The 16314-nt window shown below is 44.9% G+C and overlaps 1 protein-coding gene across 3 annotated transcripts in view; it reads left to right on the forward strand.

Annotated features, from left to right (window-relative positions):
- Nucleotides 1–16314, forward strand: part of ABCD4 (ATP binding cassette subfamily D member 4) — a 201786-nt gene that overhangs the window by 35621 nt on the left and 149851 nt on the right. For all 3 annotated transcript variants that reach the window (XR_004540151.1, XM_033952514.1, XM_033952513.1), the window contains exon 4: nt 8142–8281. Coding sequence is in view for 2 of the 3 variants with exons in the window: in XM_033952514.1 (XP_033808405.1) it covers nt 8142–8281 (140 nt within the window). In the remaining variant the exon portion in view is untranslated. The remainder of the gene's footprint in view (nt 1–8141; nt 8282–16314) is intronic.

Below are 16314 nucleotides of genomic sequence, written 5' to 3' on the forward strand. Positions count from 1 at the left end.
TTTCCCGTTGAGGGGCTAAAAAAATCTATTAGAGATTTAGTAGAGGTTTCCCAAAGAGTGAATTGATCATCAATGGAGAGAGAGGAGAAGTTTTCCAGATTTATGTTAAAAGAGTTTTCAATAGCAGAGAGGGTTATTTCCTTGGTGTTTTGGGACTTGTAAGTTTTATTTTGTGGAGCATAACATGTATGCGTAGGGAGGTCTAGTTGCCAATTAATAAGGATATGGTCAGACCAGGGGAGAGGGTGGGGTTGAAAATTTTGAAAGAGATGACTAATTGAGTTAGAGCAGAATATCATGTCTATGGTATTACCAGCAGAGTGGGTAGGCATAGAGATGAGGGGAATTAGAGATAGGTCGGAGATTAATGTTAGGAGCTCTGAAGTGTTATGATGGGTAGGAGAATTGAAATGAATATTGAAGTCTCCTAGAATGATAGAATCCGGATTGGAAATAGTGAAGTCTGAGATTGTAGAAGTAAGAGTGGAGAGTGTAGTTTTGGTAATCGGTGGAGGAAGATAAATAAGTAAGAAGTTGAGAGAGGGAGAGGTTTTTATAGAGAATTGGAGGGTTTCAACTGGGACATTAGAATAAGAATTAAGAGAGTGAGACTGAAGAGGGATAGAAGTATGATAGATGATAGCTATGCCTCCTCCTTTTTTATTGGGGCGAGGTTGAAAAATAGTCTTGAAGTGGGTGGGACAGGCTTGGGTAAGGTAGGCATCTTCCCCCTTAGTTAACCATATCTCAGTGATACATAGTAAATGAAGTTTGTGTTGAATAATTAAATCATGAATTAAATGATGTTTACTCTTCATTGATCGTACGTTTACAAGACCTATATTTAGTTTGGAGGGAAAAAGAGGCAGTGTGGAGCAATAGGTAGAAGCAGGCAAAGTCTGAATAGTGATATACTGTCTTTGCTGAATTTTAGACGAGGTATGAGGAGAGGTTTTGATGGGAGAACGGCGGCCCCATATAGTAGGAATAGAGGCCATTTGAGTGGGACTAGAATGTTGAAGTGGGGAAGAATCGGGATGAATAGTGGTATAAACTAGAGGAAGAAAAATTAGGTGGTTATAAATGAGGAAGAAGGCTGCAAATTGTAGTATTATTTTGGGTAGAGCTTTGCTGGGGGTAGTGCTAAATATGCTGGAAATAAAGTTATGAAGAAGCTGCATGAAGGAGCGCATAAAGGAGCAACAGATAAAATGGTAAATAAAAGAGAATTAAAACTTAAACAAAGATACAGCAAATTAAAATGGTGGCTAAGATAGCTGCAGGCAGTAGGTGAGAGAGCCTGTGAGGAAATGAGTGCAAGATAGTCAGGCGTGCGCCGCAAAGCAGGCTGATTTAAAGGTAACACTACTGGTGGTGGAAAGTGGGCGGAGTCGTCGTCGCCACCACTGTGCGGCGGCGATCCCCCTGGGGAGGAAGACACTAATTAATTTGGAAATATTAATTGAAAAGAATATATACTTTGTAAATGGGTTTCTACCAGAGCCTCTAATGTAAATATAAAATATAAATACTCAGCTGATGAGAACCCCCAAGCTGTCAGCTGAGGACTTCCTTTGCAGTTGGCCGGGGGTCCCTTTTGCCAAGCTTGGCAGGCAGCAGTAGCGTCCCTGAGTCACAGATGCTGGCACCTCAGTGGCTCATGGATGTTGCCAGCGACTACTGTGCTTGGTGGAGGGGAGTTCTGGCCGTCTCTAGAGGATGTCCTCTGCTGGCGGTGCTTAGGGATCCCCACCAGTCACAGCAAGGGTCAGCAAGTACTTCAACCAGAAATGCATTTCCTTTTCTTTTGAACACAATACAAAGACATCTGCTATATATATTTCCCAAAGCTAACATATTTTAGTCAATAAATTCCATTTTTTACCTTTGTTGTCTGGAAACTTTTTTTTCCATCAAGTTGGTCCCAGTTTCTTTTTTCTGCTTTCCCATCTTCTGTAAATTCTTTTGTTGTTGTCCATTGGTTCCTCCTACCATGGTCCAGCATTTATCCCTTTCTCATCTTTCACCCTTGCCTACCAGCCCCATGCCCAACATTTCTCCTTCTGTTCTATCACCCCTCTCCAACTCCATACCACATCTCTCCCTCCATTCCTTTCACCACTATGTCCAACATTCCTCCCTCTTGCATCCCTTTCAATGTGTCCCACAGATCCCTTTCCACCACATTTCTTCCTCTAATCTTTCTCTTCCCTATCATCTGTACCTCACTCTCTCCCTATGACCAAAAATTCTTTCATAGAAACATAGAAACATAGAAATAGATGGCAGATAAGGGCCACGGCCCATCTAGTCTGCCCACCCCAATGACCCTCCCCTACCTTTCTCTGTGAATAGATCCCACGTGTCTATCCCATTTGGCCTTAAAATCAGGCACGCTGCTGGCCTCAATAACCTGAAGTGGAAGACTATTCCAGCGATCAACCACCCTTTCAGTGAAAAAGAATTTCCTGGTGTCCCCGTGCAGTTTCCCGCCCCTGATTTTCCATGGATGCCCCCTTGTTGCCGCGGGACCCTTGAAAAAGAAGATATCTTCTTCCACCTCGATGCGGCCCATGAGATACTTGAATGTCTCGATCATGTCACCCCTCTCTCTGCGTTCCTCAAGTGAGTACAGCTGCAACTTATCCAGCCGTTCCTCGTACGGGAGATCCTTGAGTCCTGAGACCATCCGGGTGGCCATTCTCTGGACCAACTCCAGTCTCAGCACATCCTTACGGTAATGCGGCCTCCAGAATTGCACACAGTATTCCAGGTGGGGTCTCACCATGGATCTATACAATGGCATAATGACTTCAGGCTTATGGCTGACGAAACTCCTGTGTATGCAACCTATGATTTGCCTTGCCTTGGATGAAGCTTGTTCCACTTGATTGGCAGTCTTCATGTCCTCACTGACGATCACCCCTAAGTCTCGTTCTGCTTCAGTTCTTGTTAGGATCTCGCCATTAAGGGTGTAAGTCTTGCATGGATTTTGACTGCCCAGGTGCATGACTTTGCATTTTTTGGCATTGAAGCTGAGTTGCCAGGACCTAGACCAGCGCTCCAGTAGGAGTAGGTCGTGCATCATGTTGTCGGACATTGAATTTATGTCTGTTGTGCTTTTGCCCACTACATTGCTTAGTTTGGCGTCATCGGCGAATAATGTTATTTTACCTCGCAGCCCTTCTGCCAAGTCTGTTATAAAGATGTTGAATAGGATCGGGCCCAGGACCGAGCCCTGCGGCACTCCACTGATTACCTCCGTCATTTTGGAGGGGGTGCCGTTCACCACTACCCTCTGAAGCCTACCTCTAAGCCAGTTCCCAACCTATTTCATCAATGTGTCGCCCAATCCTATAGAACTCATCTTGCTCAGCAACCTGTGGTGTGGTACGCTATCGAATGCTTTACTGAAGTCCAGGTATACGATGTCCAGGGACTCCCCAACATCCAGCTTCCTCGTCACCCAGTCAAAGAAGCTGATCAGGTTGGATTGGCAGGATCTCCCCTTAGTAAATCCATGTTGATGGAGATCCCATAGATTCTCCTCATTCAGATACACCCACACCCAATTCTCCCTTTCTATTCCCTCCCCCACCTCAGTATCTCTTTCCCTCCCTTCCTCCATCCTCTCTCCCAAGTTCATGTCTTGTGTCCAAAAACGCACTTCCTCCCCCCCTTTTTGTGTCCCGCGTTTGCCTCCCATGTTCGACCCCCTTCTGTCCCGCATTTGCCTCTCATGTTCAACCCCCTTTTGTCCCACATTTGCCTCCCACGTTCGACCCCTTCTGTGTCCTGCGTTTGCCTCCCACATTCGTGTCCAGCCCTCATCTTCCAGCAAATTACCTTATCAGCAACCTTCTCTTTATCATCTAAATGGAGCTGAGAGTAATACATGCACATTTTTCACTAATGTGCTATTACACTGGAAAATATGGGAAGCATATTTAGATAAAAAGAGAGAAAAGAAACCAAGCCATTTACACATGCTATAAAATTCTGAACAGGCCAATGATTTATTTTTGGTTACAGATAAAAGTGTAGTAGCCATGTTAGTCCATTTTAAAGATTAATAAACAAACAAAATAATAATGAAAAAGAAAAAGAAAGTGATACATTTTTACTGGACTAACTTAAGTCATCTTTTGACTAGTAGTTTTCAGAGGCCAAAATTTCTTTCCCTTCTTAGATCAAGAAGACTATATTTTCCATTGATACAAAATAACAGAAACCCCTAACTACACTGTTGTAACCCTGACCTTAACTCGTGGTGGTGGGTGTGTAGGGGGGATGCCGCACCCATAAAGGAAAAGTCGTAGAATAGCACATGATGGAACGGCAGGTAATATAAAATGCTCCTATCAGTCACTAGCCTCGTGCAGTTTCCTGGCGTTCTAAAGCCAAGTTGAGTACTCACTGTTACCTAGTTGGCCGCAGTGCTTTACTCCACAGTGCTGCCCAACATCCAACACCGCCATCGTCTGGCTTCAGCGCCTGCGCAATCATAGCAACCGAGCAAGTTGGCGCGATTACACGGTTCTCTACTTCGCCCTGAAGCAGCACACGTAGCCGACCGGAAGTCTTCTTCCCTTGTGGTCAGAGCTGATGTCGGATGGAAGGCTTTGCATCAGTCACATGCAGCATGCAGGGCTCGTTGCCTTCATGCTTCACGTAACAGACGCAAAGCCCTCCCTCCGATGTCAACGCTGATATTGGGGAAGACTTCCGGTCAGCTATGTGTGCTGCTGCAGGGCAGGTAGGAAAAGAAGACGAGCCTCGTGGCTCGAGTTGCATCCAACCCTGCGGGATCTCCGAGAGCATGAGGGGGGTCTCCACAGGATCCCCGTGACCCGAGGGGGCGTCCCCACGGGATCCCCGTGACCCAAGGAGGCGTGCCCATGGGATCCCCGCAACCCGAAGGGGGAACCCACGGGATTCCTGTCGACCCCGTTCCCGTGCAGCTCTCTAGTTGTGTGTTGCTTTGAGGTCCAGTGACTGTGGTGGCTAGAGCTGCAAATCTTGCATCTCCCACTTATGCTACTTGTGACCCTCAGGCTGTCACTTAACTCTTTTGCCTCAGGTACAGAGTTTAGGGTTGAACTTCAGTCACGCTGATGCATGTTAGATCCCACTGACAAAAATGCAGCTATGTGCATAAGTGAGTCTTAGAGCGTAAGTGCTCTGCCATTGATGGCTCATGTCAGTGGCGTACCTAGCATATGTGACACCCGGGGCCCATCATTTTTTGACACCCCCCCATCTATATGAAAAATATATTTTTTAGTAACAATCCACATATCGCACAACAAGAGTGTACCTAGGAAAAGGCAGCATCTTAAACACTGCAGTGAGCACTAGAACACCAACACATACATTATAAAACTAAACAAGCCAGATCCCGCCCAGTCAATTGATCCTGCAGTCAATGCCAACTGAAAACTATGTCCTTTTCATACACACAGAACAAAGATACACCCTCGCCCAATATGGAATAATCACAAACTAAAAATAGAAATATGTAGACAAAAGTTAAACTGAACCGCCAAGAAACCAGACTCTGCATACAATGCAACACCACAACAATAGTGACACATGTCCCCTAATACTGTGTAAAATATAAAGACAGTAGATGTAAATTTGAAAAAACTGATACATAACAATCACCACTTTACAAATTAACAAATAAAAATAAAACAAATAATGAGAAATAAGAAAATACCATTTTATTGGACTAATCCATTTTTCAATTAGCTTTCAGAGGCTAAATCTTTCTTCAGAACAGTACAGTATACTGCTGTTATGCTATTCTGTCCTGAGGAAAGGGGTGTAGTCCAAAAAATTGCCTTATTTCCATTTCCTATTTATAAACTTTTATCAATACAGTTACAATACTACTTGATTCTAAGTAAAGCAACAAAAAAAAATCTTTCTACCTTTTGTCGTTTCTGCTTTAATCATCTTCTCTCTCTTCTTTCTATACAGCGCTTGTCCTCTCTCCCTTCCATGCAACATCTGCCCTCTCTTTGCCCCTTCCACCCAGCTTCTGCCCTCTCTCTCTACCCCTTCCATCTACTGCCCACACTCCCTCTGCCCCTTCCATCTACCGTCCACCCTCTCTCTCTTCCATATGGCATCTTCCCTCTTTCTATGTCCCTTCAATAAACTATATATCCGGGGTCCCTTCTCTCCTTTGCACATGATTCATTTCAGCTTCACCCCCTCTACATTTTTCTGTCTCCACCTCCTCCCCTATGCTTTGGCATCTCTCTCTTTCTCTTCTCCTTTCCTTCTTTCCTTCCCACTCCACACCATGGTATGGTATCTCTATCTCTATCTCCTTCCCTTCCCTCCCCCCATGCCATGGCATCTCTTCCTCCCCCTCCATGGTCTGGTATCTCCTTTCCTTTCCATCCCTCCCATGGACTTGGCATCTCTGGTTCCTCTCCCTTGTCTTCCGTCTCCCTTCTTCCCTCTCTCTCCCCAATTGGATGCAGCAGCAGCAGCATTTTTCTCCCTCCCTTCCCTGTGCAGCAGTAGCATTTCTCCCCCCCTTTCCTGTGCAGCATTTCTTTCCCCCCCTTCCCTGTGCAGCAGGAACATCTCTTCCCTGCCCAGCATGTCTGGCCAGTTCCCCTGCTCAAAGCAGCAGGCGTCTACACCTCACAAGATCCGCGGCTGCGTTGGAAGCCTTCTCTCTGACATCGTGACGTCAGAGGGAACACTTCTGATGCAGCTGCGGATTGCGTGAGGAGCCGATACCCGCGGCTTTGAGCAGGGGAGCCGGCCAGAAGTGAAACAACCACCGGAGGGAGCACAAGCTGGGACGGACACCACTGTTTACAGAAGGGATGCCCACACTTTTTGGGCTTGCGAGTTACTTTTAAAATGACTAAGTCAAAATGATCTACCAATAATAAAATAAAAAAAAAACACAAAGCACACTGTATGCAGAGAAAATTTTAATTATCATTTATATTCGGGGGGGTTTTCAAAGAGGTCAAGGCAGATGACTCTATGCAATGTCACTTCAGTAACAACTATACAAAAATAGACAAATACCCCCACCCTTTTTACTAAACCGCGATAGTGGTTTTTAGTGCAGGGAGCTGTGCTGAATGCCCCATGCTGCTCTCGACACTCATAGGCTCCCTGCGCTAAAAACCACTATTGCAGTTTAGTAAAAGGGGGCCATAGTGCAAAATATAGACAGCAGATATAAATTCTCAAAACGGACACATTTTGATCACTAAACTGAAAATAAAATCATTTTTCCTACCTTTTTGTCTGGTGATTTCATAAGTCTCTGGTCCTTCTTCTGGTCCTCCTTCTTTCTCCTCCTGGCCTCCCTCTTTCTTTCTCTCTCCCCCGGCCCCCTCTTTATTTCTGCCTTTCTTTCTCTCTCCCCCTGGCCCCCCTCTTTATTTCTGCCATTCTTTCTCTCTCCCCCCTAGCCCCCACAAAGCCATCGTGCCGATTTCTCCACTTCCACGATTCTTTCCTTACCCCCACCCCCAATCCGGCAGCCAATTTCTCCCTGCTCCTTCCCCGAGCTAGGCCCGACATTTACAAGCATCGGGCCCACAAGATTTCACTTCTGGCGTCAGTTCTAACGGGGAGGAAGTTGCCGGCCAGCCAGACAGCGATTGGCTGGCCCAGAACTTACCCTCCGACGTTAAAATTGATGCCGGAGGTGAAGCCTTTTGGGCACGACGCTTTTTCCCCGCCCACCAGCCCGCCTCATCTTTTGTCTTCGCCTACCAGTTGCCAGCCAGCCGGCCGGGTTCAGGAACGACGCTGCAGGGGAGCTGATGCCGGGATGCGGTGGTGAACGGCAAAATAGGGAAGGCGGCCGGCTGTGCACCCCCTTGGGGCGTGCACCCGGGGCGGACCTTCCCCCGTCACCCCCTTAGTACGCTACTGGCTCATGTTCCACTTTGCAAAGATCCAGTAATTCTCCTCTCATCTTGCTGCCCTTTCAAGTATTCTTCTGTCCTCCTCACATTCTGCTATTCTTACTGTTATCTTCTGATCTCACCTGCATTTCTCTCTCCATGTCCTTCTTCTCCCTCTTGGTCTCTTCTCTTTTTTTTTTTCTTGCTCATCCTTTTCTCACTTAAATTTATCTTTTTTTCTTTCTCCAGCTGAAAAGCTTTGATCAGTTTATCTGTAACCTCATGTACGTGAATTGGAGGAAAGACCTGACTGAATACTTCCATCGCTATTACTTTGAGGGAAAAGTGTATTACATCTTGAATGTGCTCCGTAAGGATATCGATAACCCGTAAGTCATCTTTTCTTTTCTAACAGAATTCATCTTTCCTCTGTTTAATACTGCTGCAGCTTGTCCTCATTCTCTCACCTAATTCAGCATTCATTTCAAACTGTAGTAATCCTATCTTTTTTTGTTTGTAAGCTTTAATTCTAATTTGTGAACTATCAAGTTACATGACCTATTTCTAGTGCAACAGACACTTTATTCCTGAACCTCTTGTAGAGATTCTAATTAGCATTCTTTTGCTCTGCCTCCCATCCCTCTGGGCTGTTCTCCAATTCCTCTGTTTTCTCTCTATAACCGAGATGGTAGGAGCTGACTGGATGGACCGTTCAGGTCTTTATTTGCCATCATTTACTATGTGTTTATTGTTCAATTAAATTTGGTTTTTGCTTACCGTTTTCGATGCTGCAGAGGATCCCAATCTTAGGGCATCTCTGGCTGCAGAAGAGCGCAGACTCCTAAGGTCGAGGGTCTGCTTCCAAGGGGCAGACTAATTTGCAGTTCACCCATTTAGACAGCCTGCACTAACAGTTCGTGGGCTCAGGGACGGAGCTGGAAAGAACAGGAGCCTGTCTTGGAATTTTCCCTGATGCAGCTACTGGTTGGCGAAACAAGAGCCTTGTTGGAAGTGCAGTTACTTATCTTCGCTTCAAAGTTGTGTGTGATTTAACAAGAACATCATGCTATTGGACAGAGCCATGTATCATGTGTGAAGATAACTACTATTTTTGGTCTCTTGTTCTGTTTCCTTTTCCCTGTGCACAGTGGTGGGATGTTTCCCTGTTTTTGAAAATGACATTTTGACGATAAGTGGAGTTTTTTGCCTGTGATACAGAGCAAGAACGGCATAAAAACTCATTGGGTTGCCGTCTGTCTATGAGTATTGGTTGAGGCTTTTTCTCCACTTTTGAGTAAATGGTTTTCAGTGGGTACTTCTACAACTTGGCGAATAACATTTTTTCTAGAATTTTGATTTAAACATCTCTATCATATCTCCCCTCTCCCGCCTTTCCTCCAAAGTATACAGATTGAGATCTTTAAGCCTGTCCCCATACCCTTATGACGAAGACCACGCACCATTTTAGTAGCCTTCTTCTGGACCGACTCCATCCTTTTTATATCTTTTTGAAGGTGTGGCCTGCAGAATTGTACACAATATTCTAAATGAGGTCTCACCAGAGTCTTATACAGAGACATCAATACCTCCCTTTTCCTACTAGCCATACCTCTCCCTATGCAACCTAGCATCCTTCTAGCTTTCGCCATCACTTTTTCAACCTGTTTGGCCACCTTAAGATTATCACATACAATCACACCCAAGTCCCACTCTTCTGTCGTACACATAAGTTCTTCACCCCCTAAAATATACCGTTCCAGTAGGTTTTGCAGCCTAAATGCATGACCTTGCATTTCTTAGCATTAAATTTTAGCTGCCAAATTTCAGACCATTCTTCAAGTTTCAAGTTTAAGTTTCAAGTTTAATTAATTTTAATATACCGACCATCGACGTGCACCTGATTTACAATGCTAAAAATGAAAGGTAAAAAAAAATTTTTGTACGGGGGGGAAATGTGAACATTAAATAGACAAATTACAAAAATACGAACATGAGCTTGAGACACAGACCGTACAAGTCTGCCCAGTACTGGCCTTAGTTCAATATTTAATATTATTTTCTGATTCTAAATCTTCTGTGTTCATCCCACGCTTCTTTGAACTCAATCACAGTTTTACTCTTCACCACCTCTCTCGGGAGCGCATTCCAGGCATCCACCACCCTCTCCGTAAAGTAGAATTTCCTAACATTGCCTTTGAATCTACCACCCCTCAACCTTAAATTATGTCCTCTGGTTTTACCATTTTCCTTTCTCTGGAAAAGATTTTGTTATACGTTAATACCTTCAAGAATTTGAACGTCTGAATCATATCTCCCCTGTCAATCCTTTCCTCTAGGGAGATCGAGTCGTCCCCCTTCACTGCACCGGAGGAGCCCACGCGGTTGGCGGTTGCTGGCTCTTCATCTGGCCTGCCTTTCAGCCCTTTTGGGCACAGCAGACCAGACCTTTTTGAAAAAAAAAAAAAAAATTTCACTCGCAGCACAGAGAAGGGGAAGGGAGATCGAGTCGTCCCCCTTCACTGCACCGGAGGAGCCCACGCGGTCGGCGGTTAGTCCCTGCCCTCCTAAGCCGGTCCCTCAGGCCTATCTCCCCTCATTATAATTAAAAAAAAAAAAAAAGAATTATAATAATCCTTGGGGCCAAGCACCCTAATCCCTGCCTCTTACACGCGGACACTCGGACCGAAGCACCTTCCTTAAAATCTTATAGATCTATAATTGTTACATGCACAGGACTCTTTTGTTCTTGCCTTTATACTATTACTGCTTTTGATTTATATTGTACAACTGCTCATGCCTTTAATCTTAGTCGCCTAAACCAACCATTTTATAGATCTGTTCATTGTCTTTTATAACTCTCCGCTTGTACCCCTATCTAGCTCACAATCCTAATTTGTTCAACTGTCCAACGACCTTCCCTCCCTACTGCTTCTTATCTACAGTTACCTGCCCAGGAACATTTCATATCTACCCACCCCAACATAATTATCTGTCTCTCCTCCCACCCTACACCTCCTGTCTGCCCCCACCCCTCTCCCCGCCCAGCCCCCCTCGCCACCCTACCTATCACCAAACATGTCTAGCCCTACTCACAAACATATTGCCTTTCTCCTTCTGTACCTGCTCACCACAAGAGGCTGGATTTCTAAAGCTTCAGCCTTCGAACCCATACCTACTTACATCGCATGGACTAGAACCCCGGGACCTGACAAACTCCCCCGATCCCACAGACTCGTTCACGATGTCACAGAAACAGGTCCTTTTCCCATCCCTGTAATCCACACCACCCGCCACCAACCCAGACCAACACAAAACAAAAAACGATCTCTAAAAAAACTACAACTCATGGAACCCTCGCCCCCCTTAGAACAATCCACTCTCTCTGGTGCCTACCTGAATATCCGCTTGGTCAGAAATAAAGCCCAACTCTTCAAAGATTGGCTTGAAGAAACCCCCCTAGACATTGTACTCTTAACTGAAACCTGGCTCATTTCCGACCAGGATGCCATCATAGCGGACATTCTCCCACCACACTACAAAATTATCCCCCTCTCAAGAAACTCTAAAAGGGGAGGTGGCCTGGCCATCATACTACGCGACCACTTTCACTTCCAAATCCTAGATTCCAAATTAACCAATGACCTAGAAATCCTCACCTGCAAAATCTCCAAAACCGACCTCACTGATAATCTCATCGTCACACTATTCTACATTCCCCCTAATAAATGGACACTAGCTAAAGAAGACTACTACGAATTCCTCCTCTCGAACTCGGCAGCCGGCACCCACAACCTCCTAGCGGGAGACATTAACCTTCACCTAGAACAAAAAGAAAACCCCAATGTTGCTGACCTATTCTCCTTCCTCAGATCAATAGGCTTCACCAAGCCCCCACTTACCACAACACACAACAAAGGACACCAACTTGACATGGTCATCTTCCTCTCTAACTCCTCCACTACCCCCAACATAAACCTCACAAAACAAAATTGGTCTAATACCCCCTGGTCCGACCACCTCCTATGTCATTTTGAACTATCCTGGTTCAAAAAACAACCAGACAGGAAACAAACAAATAACCTAACAAAGACGATGACCTGGACAAGAGAAAAAATCAACCCAGTAGATTTCTGGTCTCATTACACCCTCTCTCCTGACTCCGACCCCAACCCCAACTTCCACCTTGACTGGAAAAACTTCAGTAACCAAGTCCTCAATACCATCGCCCCCCTAAAACTTCGCAAGAAAACCCCTCGGCCCCCAAACAAATGGTTTGATGCGGATCTCTCAGCCTTAAAACACGAAGTAAGGAAACTAGAAAGAATATGGCGTAAATCAGGGACCGACAATGATAGACTTATCTGGCGACGAAAAGTCAACGAATACAAAAAATTAATTGCCGAAAAACGCAACAAATACTACTCCCAACTCATCAACACCCCTTCACTAAACAGTAAAGCTCTTTTCAGATTAGTTAACACCCTTCTAGACACCGAATCATACAAACGAACCAGCTCAGAACTCCCGCCCCCTGCCACAATCCTAGCTAACCACTTTGCCAACAAAATTCAAACCTTAAAATCATCCCTTACTACTCCCAACGTTGAGACAATATTCGACCTTCCAGCAATAGACACAACAGGTTCAAGAGCTGACATGACCTGGAGCTCCTTTGAAAGCCCAGACTGGAGCCTATTTCTCAAACTCTTCTCAAAATACGCCAACTCCAACTGCCTGTTAGACAACTGCCCACCCGCCATCATTAAATCCGCCCCCCCCCCCAATTCAAAGCCGATCTCTTCAATTGGATCACACTATGCCTGTCCACAGGTTCCTGACTGAACTCGGACACATTCTCGTATCCCCCCACCTCAAAAACAACAAAGAACCCATCTCCTCCGCCGCTAACTACAGACCCATAGCCAATATACCACTCTTCCAGAAACTCATGGAAGGCCTCATTAACCATGACCTCACGAACTACCTAGAAAAATTCAACATCCTTCATGATTCTCAATCCGGCTTCCGCTCAAACCACAGCACAGAAACGGTCATAGCTGATCTAACCAATTACCTCCTCCACCTATTCTCTTTGGGAAAAAGCACCCTAGTACTCCAATTCGACCTAAGCAGCGCTTTTGATCTGGTCGACCACGATATCATGCTCCGCTGCCTCGACTCCATCGGCATCTCCGGCCAAGTACTTGACTGGTTCTCAAGCTTCTTAACCAACCGCACTTACCAGGTCCACAGTAACGGAACCTTCTCCCATCAATGGCATAACTCCTGCGGAGTTCCACAAGGCTCCCCATTATCCCCCTCCCTTTTCAACATTTACTTGGCCCCTCTAGCACGGATACTAGCCGACCTAAACCTTAAATCTTTCATATGTGCCGATGACATCACCATTATCATTCCCCTAACTACATTCACCCAACAGACGGAACAACTCACCTCCTCTATCCTCACCAAGCTAGAACAATGGACTTCACAATTCAAATTGAAATTAAACACAGAAAAAACCAAAATCTTCCTGGCAAGCCCTAACCACAAAATAACAAACACTTCCCTGAAACTGAACGGCCTAGAATATCCCATCAACCCCACCATAAAAATACTCGGAGTCATCCTAGATAGAAACTTGACCTTCGAAGCCCACACCAGTGCCCAGGTCAAAAAATGCTTCTGTTCCCTCTGGAAACTTCGCACCATCAAACACCACTTCGACCACCTCTCCTTCCGCTTACTGGTCCAATCACTAATCCTAAGCATATTGGACTACTGCAATATCGTATACCTGGGAGCCTATAAAAACACCATCAAACGTCTTAGAATAGTACAAAATGCCGCTGTCCGCCTCATCTTCGGCCTCAAAAAATATGACCACGTCAGCCCCTACTACACCAAACTCCACTGGCTGCCGGTGGAGGCAAGAATCATCTTTAAATTCGCCTGCCTCTGCTTCAAAACCTTAGCAGGCTCCTCACCAATTTACCTATCTGAGTACCTTAAAATTGCAGGCCCCTCCCGCACTCGAAATACCTACCTGTTTTCTTTTCCCTCCCCGAAGGGCTGCCTCTACAAAAAATTCCTCAACCGATCCCTAGCATTCCAAGCGGGCAAATGGAACAAATGCCTCTCCACTCTCATCTCCAACTCCCCCCCTATCAAACTTTCAGGAAGCTAACCAAAACCTACCTTTTTGACAAATTCCTCTGAATGTTCCGATCCCCTCCCTTCTCCACCTCTGACCTTGACTCTCCCCCAGACCCTTTACTGCCGTAGGTTATACTTCTATTTGTAAAACTGCTATATGTAACTCCTAGCGAACATAACTACTCCGAGTATATTACCTACCTAAAAAATATTAACTTCTCTGTCAATGTACCGTCTAAAATGTAAATGTAACTTGATTGAAAAATTGCATTGTCTAAAATGTTAATGTAACATTAACAAAATTGTATCTTCGCTGTAATTGTACAGTCTCTTCTTCTGTTAACCGCATAGAACTTCCACGGTAATGCGGTATACAAGAATAAAGTTATTATTATTATTATTATTATTACATATTCAGGGTTTCCAGTCTCTCTTCATACGTCTTCTGGCGCAAGCCTCCTTTCATTTTCGTCGCCCTCCTCTGGACTGCTTCAAGTCTTCTTACTTCCTTCACCAGATATGGTCTCCAAAACTGAACACAATACTCCAAATTGGGCCTTACCAATGACCTGTACAGGGGCATCAACACCTTCTTCCTTCTACTGGCTATGCCTCTCTTTATACAGCCCAGCATCCTTCTGGCAGCAGCCACTACCTTGTCACACTATTTTTTCGCCTTTAGATCTTCGGACACTATCACCCCAAGGTCCCTCTCCCCGTCCGTGCATATCAGCTTCTCTCCTCCCAGCATATATGGTTCCTTCCTATTATTAATCCCCAAATGCATTACTCTGCATTTCTTTGCATTGAATTTTAGTTGCCAGGCATTAGACCATTCCTCTAACTTTTGCACATCCTTTTTCATATTTTCCACTTCCTCTTCAGTGTCTACTCTGTTACAAATCTTGGTATCATCTGCAAAAAGGCACACTTTTCCTTCTAACCCTTCAGCAATGTCACTCACAAACATATTGAACAGGATCAGCCACAGCACCGAACCCTGAGGGCCTCCATTATTCACCTTTCCTTCCTCTGAGCGACTTCCATTAAACACAACCCTCTGGCGTCTGTCCAACAGCCAGTTTCTAACCCAGTTCACCACTTTGGGTCCTAACTTCAGCCCTTCAAGTTTGTTCAACAGCCTCCTATGAGGAACTGTATCAAAGGCTTTGCTGAAATCTAAGTAAATTACATCTAGCATATGTCCTCGATCCAGCTCTCTGGTCACCCAATCAAAAAATTCAATCAGGTTCGTTTGGCACGATTTACCTTTTGTAAAGCCATGTTGCCTCGGATCCTGTAACCAATTAGATTCAAGGAAGTACACTATTCTTTCTTTCAGCAGCACTTCCATTATTTTTCCAACAACTGAAGTGAGGCTCACCGGCCTGTAGTTTCCTGCTTCATCCCTGTGTCCACTTTTATGAATAGGGACCACATCCGCTCTCCTCCAATCCCCAGGAATCACTCCTGTCTCCAGAGATTTGTTGAACAAGTCTTTAATAGGACTCGCCAGAACCTCTCTGAGCTCCCTTAGTATCCTTGGATGGATCCCGTCTGGTCCCATCGCTTTGTCCACCTTCAGTTTTTCAAGTTGCTCATAAACACTCTCCTCCGTGAACAGCGCAGAATCTACTCCATTTTCTCGTGTAACTTTGCCAGACAATCTCGGTCCTTCTCCAGGTTTTTCTTCTGTGGACACAGAACAGAAGTATTTGTTTAGCACATTTTCTTTTTCCTCATCACTCTCCACATTTCGGTTCCCAGCATCTTTTAGTTTAGCAATTCCATTTTTCATCTTCCTCCTTTCACTAATATATCTGAAAAAATTTTTGTCTCCCTTTTTTATATTTTTAGCCATTTGTTCTTCTGCCTGTGCTTTCGCCAGACGTATCTCTCTCTTGGCTTCTTTCAGTTTCACCCTGTAGTCCTTTCTGCACTCCTCTTCTTGGGTTTTTTAATATTTCACGAATGCCAACTTTTTTGCCTTTATTTTCTCCGCAACTAGTTTGGAGAACCATATCGGCTTCCTTTTTCTCTTGTTTTTATTGATTTTCTTCACATAAAGGTCCGTAGCCATTTTTATCGCTCCTTTCAGCTTAGACCACTGTCTTTCCACCTCTCTTATGTCCTCCCATCCTAACAGCTCTTTACTCTCCCATTGCATTAAAGTCTGTACATTTGAAATCTAGGACTTTAAGTATCGTGCAGCCGCACTCCTCTTTAGCCGTTATATCAAACCAAACTGTTTGATGATCGCTACTTC

Source organism: Geotrypetes seraphini, chromosome 7 (genome assembly GCF_902459505.1).
Source record: "Geotrypetes seraphini chromosome 7, aGeoSer1.1, whole genome shotgun sequence".
NCBI classification, from domain to species: domain Eukaryota; kingdom Metazoa; phylum Chordata; class Amphibia; order Gymnophiona; family Dermophiidae; genus Geotrypetes; species Geotrypetes seraphini.